General features: G+C 37.0%; 1 protein-coding gene across 1 annotated transcript; it reads left to right on the forward strand.

Moving 5' to 3' along the window:
• Nucleotides 1-12,336, forward strand: LOC132057768 (protein ESMERALDA 1-like). Its single transcript, XM_059450371.1, has 9 exons — nucleotides 1-53; nucleotides 500-602; nucleotides 698-786; nucleotides 5,428-5,625; nucleotides 6,572-6,776; nucleotides 6,877-7,044; nucleotides 10,448-10,615; nucleotides 10,693-10,883; nucleotides 11,250-12,336. The coding sequence occupies exons 1-9, from the start codon at nucleotides 1-3 to the stop codon at nucleotides 11,410-11,412; spliced, it is 1,338 nt and encodes a 445-aa protein (XP_059306354.1). The 3' UTR covers nucleotides 11,413-12,336.

Below are 12,336 nucleotides of genomic sequence, written 5' to 3' on the forward strand. Positions count from 1 at the left end.
ATGTCTCAGATTTCATCACGGAGAACTATATCAAAATATTATGGTTCTGAACCGTAAGTATTTCAGTTAGTGGACTTTTTAGGATTACTGTAAGTATTTCTCTTTCAGTAAAGTGTAAATTTTTGGAGGTGGCCAGCATACCCTTAATGCTGAGGAATACAAAGTTACCAGTTTCAAAAAAAAAAAAAAAAATTATGGTTCTGAACCGTTTTGCATGTATAAGTCTGCTGCTAATTTGATGCAATAGTGGAATTCTTGTCATGCTTCTTGCTGATGTATATTAGTCCTAGTGTTTTCTGATAGCTACTGAGCCCCTTTTTTGCTGATAAATCTTTTATTTACTTCACAATAAAAATTATCAGCAATGTTTGGTTATGCAATATATATCTATATACTATAGTAAGTGGTGTCTTGTATGCTGGTATTATTTTAGGGATAATCATTTGTGTATTACAACTTTTTACCGATACTAAGTAAATCTGTTTTGTATTTTTGGTAGAGCATCAACTAAGCTTTTGTATCAAATATCTCTAGGTTTACCTGAATCAAATGGATACATTTACATTGAGGCGAATGGTGGTCTGAATCAGCAAAGAGCATCAGTAAGTGCTCTGTTCTAAGATGATTATTCTTGAAACGCTGAAGCTCATTTCAGTGATTGTCATGCCCTACCTCTGGTTGCTTTTGTGCTTTCTAGATATGCAATGCTGTTGCCGTGGCAGGTTATCTTAACGCGACCCTGGTCATTCCACACTTCCACTTTCATAGCATTTGGAGGGATCCAAGGTTGCTTTTCTCTTCTATTGTTCTAATACTTTCAGGGACTCGGTGATTTTATTATTTCATAGATGTACATATACTCACTGTAACTTAGAAAGTGCGTAGAAGGATGCTAACATCTCATGGGTAGCTGTTACGTTGTGAATAGATCTTGAGTTATGTCATATGATTGTGGATATCAGTGAAATGCATTAAACCTGACTATGACATAAAAAATATGGCAACTATAATTGAATATATCATTAGAGAACAGAAAAGGTTTTATTACCCAGCCCTTTCATGTTCATGCGCCGTTCAAGCAAAATGAACTCTGAATTTGTATCTTTCTTCTCATTGAGGTGGTGGTTGGTTTGTTTCTTGGTGGACATAGAGCCTGTTTGGATGGGCTTTAAAAAAGTAGACTCAAAAAATAAAAAAATAAGTTGGGGTAACTTATTTTTTTTTAGACATATGTTCGTTTTTGATTTATAAGGCTGCTTTAGATAAGTTAAGCAAAGGCTCAATTATTTTTTTGGGCTTATTTTAAGCACGAAATGACTTTATAATCTGGTAGATAAACACTCAAAAAAGCCGAAAAAAAATCCAAACGGCTATAAGTTTCAATCCAAACTTTTGGGGGGGATACTTTCATTTCCTCTTTTGGGGGGAATTATGCCTGTTCCTTTTCATTACCAACATTAAAATTCCTTGTTGTTTTTTTTTTTTTTTTTTTTTTTTTTTTCCGAGGATTTATAGTGTTTCCACACTAATTTCGAACTCCTTTGGTGCTTTACACTTTGAACATTGACATTCCTTGTGATTTACGATATTACGCTAAAATCTTTTTTTTTTTTTTTTGTTTGTAACAATTCTTAACCTATTTATGATTAAGATTAAAAACTTATAATATGACCACTTTACTCTTTTAAATATTACACTCTTCTAATTAATTATTATTATCAAAATATCTTAGTTAAAAAATTCTTTAAGAATACGAAACTAATCCTCCTAATTTATTACGGCTGGCAAAATTGTTAATAGTGGTAGACTGGCAGCCAATGATGATCCGAAGACAACCGTCAAAACGACCTCGTAGAAGAATTGGCTGAGAAAGAGCATTAAGCGTTTGTATAGTGTTTGTCCCACAGCGTTGCACAAGACTATATTGGATAAGGATCTGAGGTCTCTTGGCTCATATCAACCAGGTGATACAACGCCAGTTGCTAAAACTGTTAACGGATATTTTGGTTTGTCAGAGGATTAATGGAACTGATTGTTCCATGTAGTTGTCATGACCTGAAGTTCAATTGTATGTGATTTATATGTTTCAATTTAAGAAACCCATTGTCTTTTCTTGATCATATTGTTTTTTGTCGCTTCTTACAATGTGCTTTCTAAAGAATAAGAATGATGATTAAATCATTCTGGTTATTGCCAAAATATGAAGCCATTGGTGAATAAGTTGGTAAATATATAGACGAGAACTTCTTAAAGAATTTGCTAACTAATAGCCTGTTTGGCCAAGCTTATTTTTCCCCCAAAAGCAATAAGTGCCTATTTTAAAAAAAGTGAGGTGTTTGGCTTGTTTTGGGAGAAAATAAGTCTTTTGGGGAGTAGACGAGCTTTTTTAAAAAAATAACACTTTTTTAAAAAAGTACTTTTGAGAAAAATACATAAAATGCACTTTTTAAAACAAGCAAACATTAATTCTTTACTAAAAGTACTTTTTAAATTAATTGACCAAACACAATGCTTTTAAAAAAGTACTTTTGAAACGAAGTTTGGAGGAGCTATTTCTTGATATGTTTGCTCTGCACAACATCGAACAAAACAGTGGCTGAAATGTGGTCACCTCAAGGTGGGAGTTGATCTTAAGAAGAATGTTGAATGATAGGGAAATACCTAGACTAGTTGAGCTTTATAAACGCTTGGAGTCTTTCCAAGGAGTCAAGGATGGGTGGACTGTTTGTGGTGGACTGGGCATAACAAGGGGCACTACAAAGTGAGCTCAGGCTATAATATAAGATCATGAACATGGTGAGCCACAAAACTCTAACGGCCATGGAGACGGATACGGAAAGTTAAGATACCTCTTAAGGTTGCATGCTTTACATGGTTGCTAGCCAAAGAAAAATTTGTTTTGACACATGAAAACACGAGAACGAGAAGGATTATATTAGTTTCAAATTGTTGCTTATTGGGAAGCGGCCCAGAGACATAGAGGCATCTGTTTTACATTGCGAAATTCTTGATCGCTATGGAAGATTTTTATCAATCTCGGAGGCATATCTTGGACAATGCCTAGCAAGATTGTTGACACTCTTTCTAGCTAGGAGGAGGGCGATTGGGTCCAGGGAATAGAAGCTACTGGAGGATCATTCCAGCTTGCATATGGTGGACACTGGAAAGAAAGGAACTCCGGATGTTTTGAGGATAGAAGTAGCACTCTACAGAAGATCAAGCAAGACTGTATGTTGCTATTTTGTTTTTGGTGTACAAAGAATCCCTCTGTAGATGCAGAATCAATCTTAGAAGTTCTTGACTCATGTTAGGATTTTACTTTCTTAGCTTCTTAGTTTTCCTTTTTTCTTTTGTAAAGGGGTTTTCAGTACTACCTAAGTACTGGTCTATAATACAAAGTTGTTACCTGTTCCAAAAAAAAAAAAGTACTTTTGAAAAAAGTACTTTTTAAAATAAGCTGTTTTTAGAAGCTTGGCCAAACAGGCTATAAGATATTTTGAAGATATTAATTAATTGGAAGAATATAATATTAAAAGTCTCATTTTATATGCTGATGACTCACTGCTCCTTTGTGAAGCTAATTAAGAGCAAATCCTATATATTAGAGGGATTTTATTATGTTTTGAAGCTGTTACAGGTCTCAAGGTGAATCTATCCGAAAGTAGTGTGTTCAGTATCAATGTTGATAATGAAATACAGGAACTAAGCTGACATTTTGGGATGTAAAGTTGAGAAGTTTCCCAGTGTACCTGGGCCTTCCATTGGGAGCAAAGAAAAATGACCAGTACATAAGTGTGCAAACAAGTTAACTCCATGGAAGAAACAATACTTGTCTCTGGGAGGAAGATTGACTTTAGTTAATAGTGTTTTGGACGGAATTCCCACCTACTTGATGTCATTACTTCCACTTCCTTCTGCTGTGGAAAAAAAGCTGAGTTCTATGAGAAATCAATTTCTGTGGGAAGGGAACTCAAAGAATAAAAAGATGCACTTGGTTAGATGGCAAAAGGTAACAAGAGATAAGGAGGGAGGTGGAATGGGAGTTAGAAACTTGAAATTGCACAACAAGAGCTTACTGTTCAAATGGTTATGGAGGTACAATGCAGAAACCAGTGCCATGTGGAAAAAATTAATTGATGCCAAATATGACAAACACGATATCTGGAGCCCTGGTCCAGTCCCAGTTTCGGATAGAGGTGGAGTTTGGAGGAATATAAGCAAATTATGGACAGAATTCCAGAAGTGTATAAGAATAGAGGTGGGCAATGGTTGCAAGATTAAATTCTGGACAGATGTCTGGTCAGGAAATGAATGCTTTAAAACAAATTTCCAGTAATTATTAACTGTTCAACAAACAAGGAAGGATTTCTGGCTGAATTCTACTCAAATTCAGGAAGGCAGATCAATTTTAGGAGAGGATTAAATGACTGGGAGATAGAGGAGTTCTGTCAATTGTTACAGTAGTTAAATACTACTGTTTTGGTGGACGATAGAGCAGATACTCTGATTTGGACTGCTAGCAAGGACAAGAAATTTTCTGTTAAAAGTAGTTACAATAATCTGCAGAAGCAAGAGGGGCAATGGGATGTAATGTGGCCATGGAAAATGCTCTGGAAGACAAAGGCTCCAACCAAGGTTGCATGCTTTGGATGGATTGCTTCTTTGGAGGCCTGTTTAACCCAAGACAACCTACAAAAGAGAAGTTTTGCATTGGGCAATAGATGCTTTTTATGTGGGAAGCTCAGGAGAATGTTAATCATCTTCTTATCCATTGTAAGTTTTCAAGGCAGTGTTGGAATCTCTTTTTGAGTATATGTGGTGTGGCCTGGGTGATGCCGCACAATGTTAAGACCCTGTTGGTATGCTGGCAGAATCAGAAGACAACGAAAAGGCTGAAGCAGATTTGGAAAACAATCCCACTCTGTATTTTATGGACTCTATGGTTGGAAAGAAATAAGAGATGCTTTGAAGGCAAAAAGAGCCACATTAAGTGTATCCAGTATCTGTACTATTGGTGTAAGGAGGGCTTGTTAGAGGATATGGATCAAAATGTTGATTTCCTAGAGTTGTTAGGGAAAAGCATGTAATGGTTGATTGGTCTGAGTTCCTCTTTTTGTTCTAATTTCTGTACCAACTTGGTACTTCATTAATAAAATTTAACCTACCTTTAGCCAAAAAAAAAAAAAAAAAAAAAAAAAAAAAAGAAGAAGGTTAAAGTGGAACATTAATCATAAATAGGTTAAAAGAATTGTTTAAAAAAATTAAAATAAGGGAGGTAAGCGAGATATCATAAATCACAAGGATGTTAGTGTTACGAGACCTAAAACCAACCCTAAAATGTTTTATCCTTTTTTTTTGGGGGGGGGGGGGAGTCACACCTGTTTCTTTTCATTACCAATATTAAAGTGTTTTATTTTGTATGTACAGCAAATTCAGCGATATTTATGATGAAGATTTTTTTGTTAAAACCCTAGAAAATGATGTAAGGGTGGTGGAGAAGGTTCCTGATCTTATTATGGAACGGTTTGATTACAATATGACCAATGTGTACAACTTCAGGATCAAGGCATGGTCCTCCATTCAGTACTACCGGGACACAGTTCTTCCGAAGCTGCTTGAAGAAAAGTGAGCTTCTATATATCTCTTGGTTTCTTTGTCTCTTCTATTCCCTCCTGGTTTGAACTGCTTTAATTAAGTAACGATGCTAACAGATAATTATCACCTATAAGAGATCACTTCTCTGTGATAATAGCAGTCAGTGCTAAATATAGCAAACTCATTATAGTTCCAAGTTTGGAAGTGGTCACATATTTAATTTGCCAAACTAGTTAGTCTAATGATAATGAACTGTGTGCCTCAATTTTTTGTGATGTTTCCTGTTTTCCCCTTGACTTCCACTTTTGCATTAACTTCATGTAGATAGATTATGCCGAAATGTTATTGCTGGAACATCTGAAATCTGATACTTCTTTATGTCTGTCTCATCCTCTTGTAATGACAAAAAGAATGCTTGTGTCTCACGACTCAAAATTGGGGCCATGGCCAGCTCGTGATTCAGGATACTCTGGTGAGCAAACCCCGACCAGCCAAGTCCATATCGGAGCCACCACGTGCCTCCACACGCCACTAGCAGTATAGGCTCAGGCTACGTGTCATATACACGTGCCGGGCGCATGATGTCATTTCCACCCACCTTTTGAAGCAGATCTCTTTCCTGGGGGTTTGGCCAGTCATATGAATCCCACTAATATAATGTTTTGGTCATGCGACTACGTAATTTAATCCGTAGGGTTCTGTTCTCTTAAGATTATAGTCGAGTTGTTAGTCATGTTACTACATAATTTAATTTGTATTTTTACTAGATTCTATTATCTCTATTTCTTCGGAAACAGCCGTCCTACCTTGGTAGGAGTAAGGTCTGCGTACACTCTACCCCTCCCAGACCCCACGTTGTGGGATTTCACTGGGTTGTTGTATTATCTCTATTTCAAGCCTTGTTTTGGTGACCCCCCCTCCTTTGTTTTCTGTTTTTCTTCTCTTTGGCTAAATGTTTTATTTTTGTTAAACGCAGGATCATTAGGATATCCCTGTTTGCAAATCGTTTGTCATTCGATGCTCCTCCAGCAGTTCAGCGGCTTAGGTGTCTGGCAAACTACGAAGCCCTTAGATTTTCAAATCCCATTTTGAGTTTAGGACAAACATTGGTTGCAAGAATGAAAGACCGCAGTGCAAATAACAGTGGGAAATATATATCTGTGCATCTTCGCTTTGAGGAGGTTAGTTTTCATGTAGTGCAAACTGATGTGCATGCTTACTTTATGTAGTTCATAGCATAGACTTCCGAGGGTATTTAGCCTTGATCACTTTTTCATGCAGGATATGGTTGCTTTCTCTTGTTGTATATATGGTGGTGGAGGTAAAGAGAAAGGAGATATGGATGCTGCAAGAGAGAGAGGATGGAGGGGAAAATTCACAAAACGTGGTAAAGTGATTCATCCTGGAGCAATCAGGATCAACGGAAAGTGTCCCTTAACGCCGTTAGAGGTAATATTTTCTTTGTCGTGTCCATTTGCTATTCAGTTGACTTATTCCATTTTTGATATTTAACTCAGATGACTTTCATATCCTTTATTTTTTTCTTATCTGACTTAACGCCGGAAATAATAACTTAAGTAAAAGTAAAACCTTTTGTTTCGGATGTTTGTATATGCCTTTCATCTTTAGGGCTTGCTTCGAGCAGTCTATGAGTCCATTACCAAATAATATTTCTGAAAAGTTTTCCATTACCAAATAATATTTCTGAAAAGTTTTGTTTGAAAAGGTGGTGTGTAAGAGATGCTTGCGAAGATAAGATAGTTGCATAAGCATTTCAAAAAAGGCTGAACCCATCGAGAGACACCTGAAGTTGACACGATTTTTCACTTAGACACCTAAACTTAGGGATGTTTCTATTGAGAACTTACACTACCCGAAATTTGTTCCAATTAGACACTTTTTGCTGGTTGGCACATAGAGTGAGTTTCACCCAATTGAGGCGCATGAAGAGCCCAAAAAAACATCTTTTTCTTTTTTATGTCCTCCTTCCTTTTTTCCTCTCCACCATCACTTCCACCATTGCAATTGGTATGTGAGAACGTTTTCTTTATAATAATTGTGATGTGAGACGTGAGTTATACAAAATATTTTGTTTGTAATATTTGCTTCAACAAAAGACACTCCTCCTCAAGTTGGTGCATATAAATGATATGCACCAAGCTTGTTACAAATGCAGCCGATACGAGAACTAGTGAGGGATTTGGTAAAAATATCTGTGAGCTGATCATTTGACTTAACGAATTTTGTAACAATGTATCTTATAAAAAAACGAATTTGTAACAATGTCTCTTGAGAGTATTTTTTTTCTCTGATGAAGTGAGTCGATCTCATGTGTTTAGTTTTCTCATGAAACATCAGATTTGGTGCAATACGAAGAACAGCTTGGCTATAACACATAAGTTTCATCTCAAACTTCAATTCTCTGAGCAATTGTTTATTCCAAATTAGTTCGCAAGTTGCCACAATCTTTGCTCTGTACTCAACTTCTATACTAGATCGAGCAACCACATTTTATTTCTTGCTTTTCCGAGACACCAAATTACCTTCTACCAAAATACAATATCCAGATGTAAACCGCCTATCAAAAGGTGGTCCTGCCAAATTAGCGTTTGTGTATCCAACAATTTGCTCATGACCTCGATCTTCAAAAAGTTATCCTTTGTCTGGGGCTGATTTATGTATCGAAGAATATGAACAAGTGCATCCCAGTGACTATTAAACGGAGAGCTCATAAACTAACTTACAACATTCACACGAAATGCAATGTCAGATCGAGTCACTCTGAAATAGTTTTACTTACCAAACCACCGCCTATACCTTACATGATCATTAAAGGGCTCCCCCTGTCACATTAGAAGTTTAATATTCGGGTCCATATGAGTGTCAATGGGTCTACCAATTGTCGTACCTGTCTCCGCAAGAATATCTAGGTCATACTTACGTTGTGAGATGACCATTCTTGATTTGGCTGCACGACCTCAATCTGAGGATATACTTCAAACTGTCTAGGTCCTTATGCACAAATTATGAGCAGTATGTCGATAGAGTACAAAATGATCAGCCTCACTATGAGTCAATACCGAACTCTTGAATGACTGTACTGAACTTACCAAATCATGTTCGAGGAGACTGTTTCAAGACATATAGGGACCTATAGAACCGGTTTATAAGGCCACTACGCACCCTCTGAGCAACAAAACTAGGTGTTGCTCCACATATATTTCATCCTCAAGAAGGAGAAAAACATTCTTAGTGTCTAGTGTCCAACTGATTAGGACGCCAATGGAAAACATTCATTAGAATGCATTCGCATTTTTCGATACATAAAATCTGCTCCAAGAAGCACCCAAGGTTGTGGCCTAGTGGGCAATGAAGTAAGTGCAGCACCATGAGGTCTCAGGTTCAAATCTGCACCCCTGCAGAGACAAAACACTCGGTGATTTCTTCCCATTTGATACCTTGGTGGATAGAGTTACCTGGTACCTGTGGTGGAATGTGGCAGGTATCCCGTGGAATTAGTCGAGGTGCGCGCAAGCTGGACCGAACACCACGATTTTTCTGCTCCAAGAAAAGGCCTACTTATTTATCGGAAGAAGACTAAAATGGAAGAGAGAAGAGAATGGGTCAAAGGGGGTTGGGTAGGCTGGTGAGTGTAGAAAGAACGCGTTTTTTTTTTTTTTTTTTTTTAACGGAAAAGGGCATTTGGTATAAAAATGCCCTCCGTTTACCTTTGCGCTCTAAAATGCCCCTGCTGTCAAGGGGCCGTTAAAAATAAGGGCAATTTATGCCCAATAGGTTGACGGCAGGGGCATTTTAGAGCGAAAAGGTAAACGGAGGGCATTTTTGTACCAAATCCCATAGTTCAAGGGCATTTTAGGCCGTTCCCCGATAAAAAATAGTAAAATTTACCTGAGACAAGTCCAGGCTAGTTCTCTGATATTCTTGTAATATCATTAAATTTACGCTTTATCACGCTTTTCCAAAATTTGCTTTGAGGTATGAAATGACTTTCGACAAATATTTAGAAAGAACAGTAATGTGCTTCTTAATGGTACCCAAAGGTAAATTGAGGAGGGAATAATGTAGCACTGAACTCAGAACAATGTGAAATATAATACTGTGTAGCTTATAATTCTTTTGGTCAAAATATCTCTTTTTTTTTTTTTTTGGAATGTCCATTTTCTTTAATTCCCTTTTTAATTTATTCTAGATCTTTTTTGAAGTATAATCTTACATTTTTAAGTTAACTGCAGCATCTACTTCCCTTTTTTTTTTTTTTAATGCTTCATTTAATTGACATTTTCCTGTGTCGACTTCTTTAAATGGAGGTTCATTTTTCGAACATTTATTTATTAAAAATGTATATCCCATTAGAGTCGGTTTCATTTGGTATAACGTCCATTACAAATACCCCCTTGTGACAAAAAGAAAAAAATACCTTTTATCGTGTACTAAAATAATGAAGAATTCTTTTGATACATACAGGGTTCCATCATGCGAGGTATTTCATTTTATTTGCGTTAAGGGAAGAAAGAAACTCGAAACTAGAGAAGCTCCATCTAGGGGTAGGTTGATAATTTGAAGAACCAAATAGACTTTACCTTTGTAGAAACACTTACTAATTTTAGTCAATCATTACATATTGAAATAGAGGGAGAAAATGCCTCTTCAAATACGGGGAAAGTTAGATATTCTACATAATTAGAGGGGTATGTGATTTTTGTCCTACTTCTATTAGATTGTTCCAGCTTTAATTCCTTCCCCAATTGGCTCTTTCGTTTCATGTATCATGCTTTTCTTTCCTTCGTGCCTCATCTTTTTGTGGCTAAGTTTCTTCCCACACTTATACCAGGTTGGTTTGATGTTAAGAGGGATGGGGTTTGATAAAAGCACATCCATTTATTTAGCTTCTGGAAAGATCTATGATTCTGAGCGACACATGAAACCAATATTAGAGATGTTTCCTCTTTTACAAACGAAAGAGATGCTAGCATCCCCCGAAGAACTCGCCCCATTTCAGGTCCGAATTGTTCGAGTGCCTTCTCCCTATCTTTTGTTTTACTTTTCCTCACATCTGACTCAAGTTTTTGCTTCTAGAATTACTCCTCCAGGATGGCTGCTATAGACTATACTGTTTGTCTTCATAGTGAAGTATTTGTGACAACTCAAGGAGGAAATTTCCCCCACTTTCTGTTGGGCCATAGAAGATTCTTGTATGGTGGACACTCGAGGACAATTAGGCCAGACAAGAGGAAGCTAGCTTTGTTATATGATAACCCAAATATTGGGTAAGTCTTGGTATATTTCCATGATTTTTATTTAGATGACGCTTGTCGACTGGACTGCCTATAAAGAAACTTGAATGAGTTTCTGAAGCCCATTTGAGCAGGAAAGCCGTATTAGTAGTCTTTGTTTGCAATAGAAACACTAGTGTTATTTGTTGTATTTGATTTCGGGAGATATAGTTTCGGACTTTCGGTTTAATTGCTCTGCTTTGCTTTCTGTGTCTACTCATTGAAAAGCTCATCTGTCCTACATACGGCATACCAGATGCCAGTGAGTCACATTAGGCTGTTCTTTTTGTAGACAGCAGCGTTTGTTGCTGGTTTTATCTGAATTTATTGATGTATTTACCCTTGCACTGCTGTTCCCAGGTGGAAAAGCTTCAAGCGGCAAATGTTAAATATACGAGCACATAGTGATTCAAAAGGAATTGAGATTAAAAGACCATCTGACTCGGTATATTCAGTCCCATGCCCAGGTTGCATGTGCCGCAGTAACAAGACTGAAGTTTCGAAATTATCCTCAGCGACGTGATCTCCGGGCATATCTTTGGTGGTGTTTCCGTTCCCATTGTTTGTCTGGATTTCAGCTGCTAACCCTTGTCATTCTTCCATTTTTTGCCCCCCTCCACTATGGATACCAGATCCTAGAGCAGCCTTCTTGAGAGATTTTGTTCGATCACTGGTCAATACGATTATTTTCTGGGTACAAGTTGAGGGGTATGCTGTTGTACATGATGGTCCGAGTAAACGGCGAAAAAATCATCTTGATTGCTGGGTATACCTAGGTGTTGATTTATATAGATTCATCTTCCAGCTGCTGTGTCTGATAAGCTGTGAATTGACACGGGATACATATAATTCAAGATTAGTTTTATCAGTGAGGATCTTGTATATTACTTGAGAGGAGCTTGTATTAGACTTTAACAACAGGATGAAATAGCAGATGTCTTATCAAAAGACAGGGTTCCCACTTTTTAATTTTGGATACCCTCGTCTTTGCAAATATTAGTTGGAATCTCTCCATTGATATTTATCTCCCTTTTTTACTAGATTTATCACCTCCATTTTACATGGTCGCACAAAATTTCCCAACATTGTTCTTAACCGTCGAGTGAATTTTGATTAATCTGTATATTGAAAAACGTCTACCGTTATATGTGAAACACTACCAGTCTTGAATTTTCTTGTTAGATGATTATTTTATAGGAAGAATTCAAGATGACACAGTATTCCTTAGATTGTTAAGGATTTTTGGGGTGTCATCCTTTTATTTTATTTTTTCGCCTATTTGTCGTTTCGCAAAATGTGAGAGTGACTTCCTGCAACTGAACTTTTAATTCTGAATTGTGTATTAGCTATAATGACCATGTGTCATCTCCAAACACCGAATATCCCAACTTGATTTTGAATGTCTTTGAATCCTTGCTGAAAGCAGAGGCGAATACCTTCTCTGTCA

Source organism: Lycium ferocissimum, chromosome 5 (assembly GCF_029784015.1).
Source record: "Lycium ferocissimum isolate CSIRO_LF1 chromosome 5, AGI_CSIRO_Lferr_CH_V1, whole genome shotgun sequence".
NCBI lineage: Eukaryota > Viridiplantae > Streptophyta > Magnoliopsida > Solanales > Solanaceae > Lycium > Lycium ferocissimum.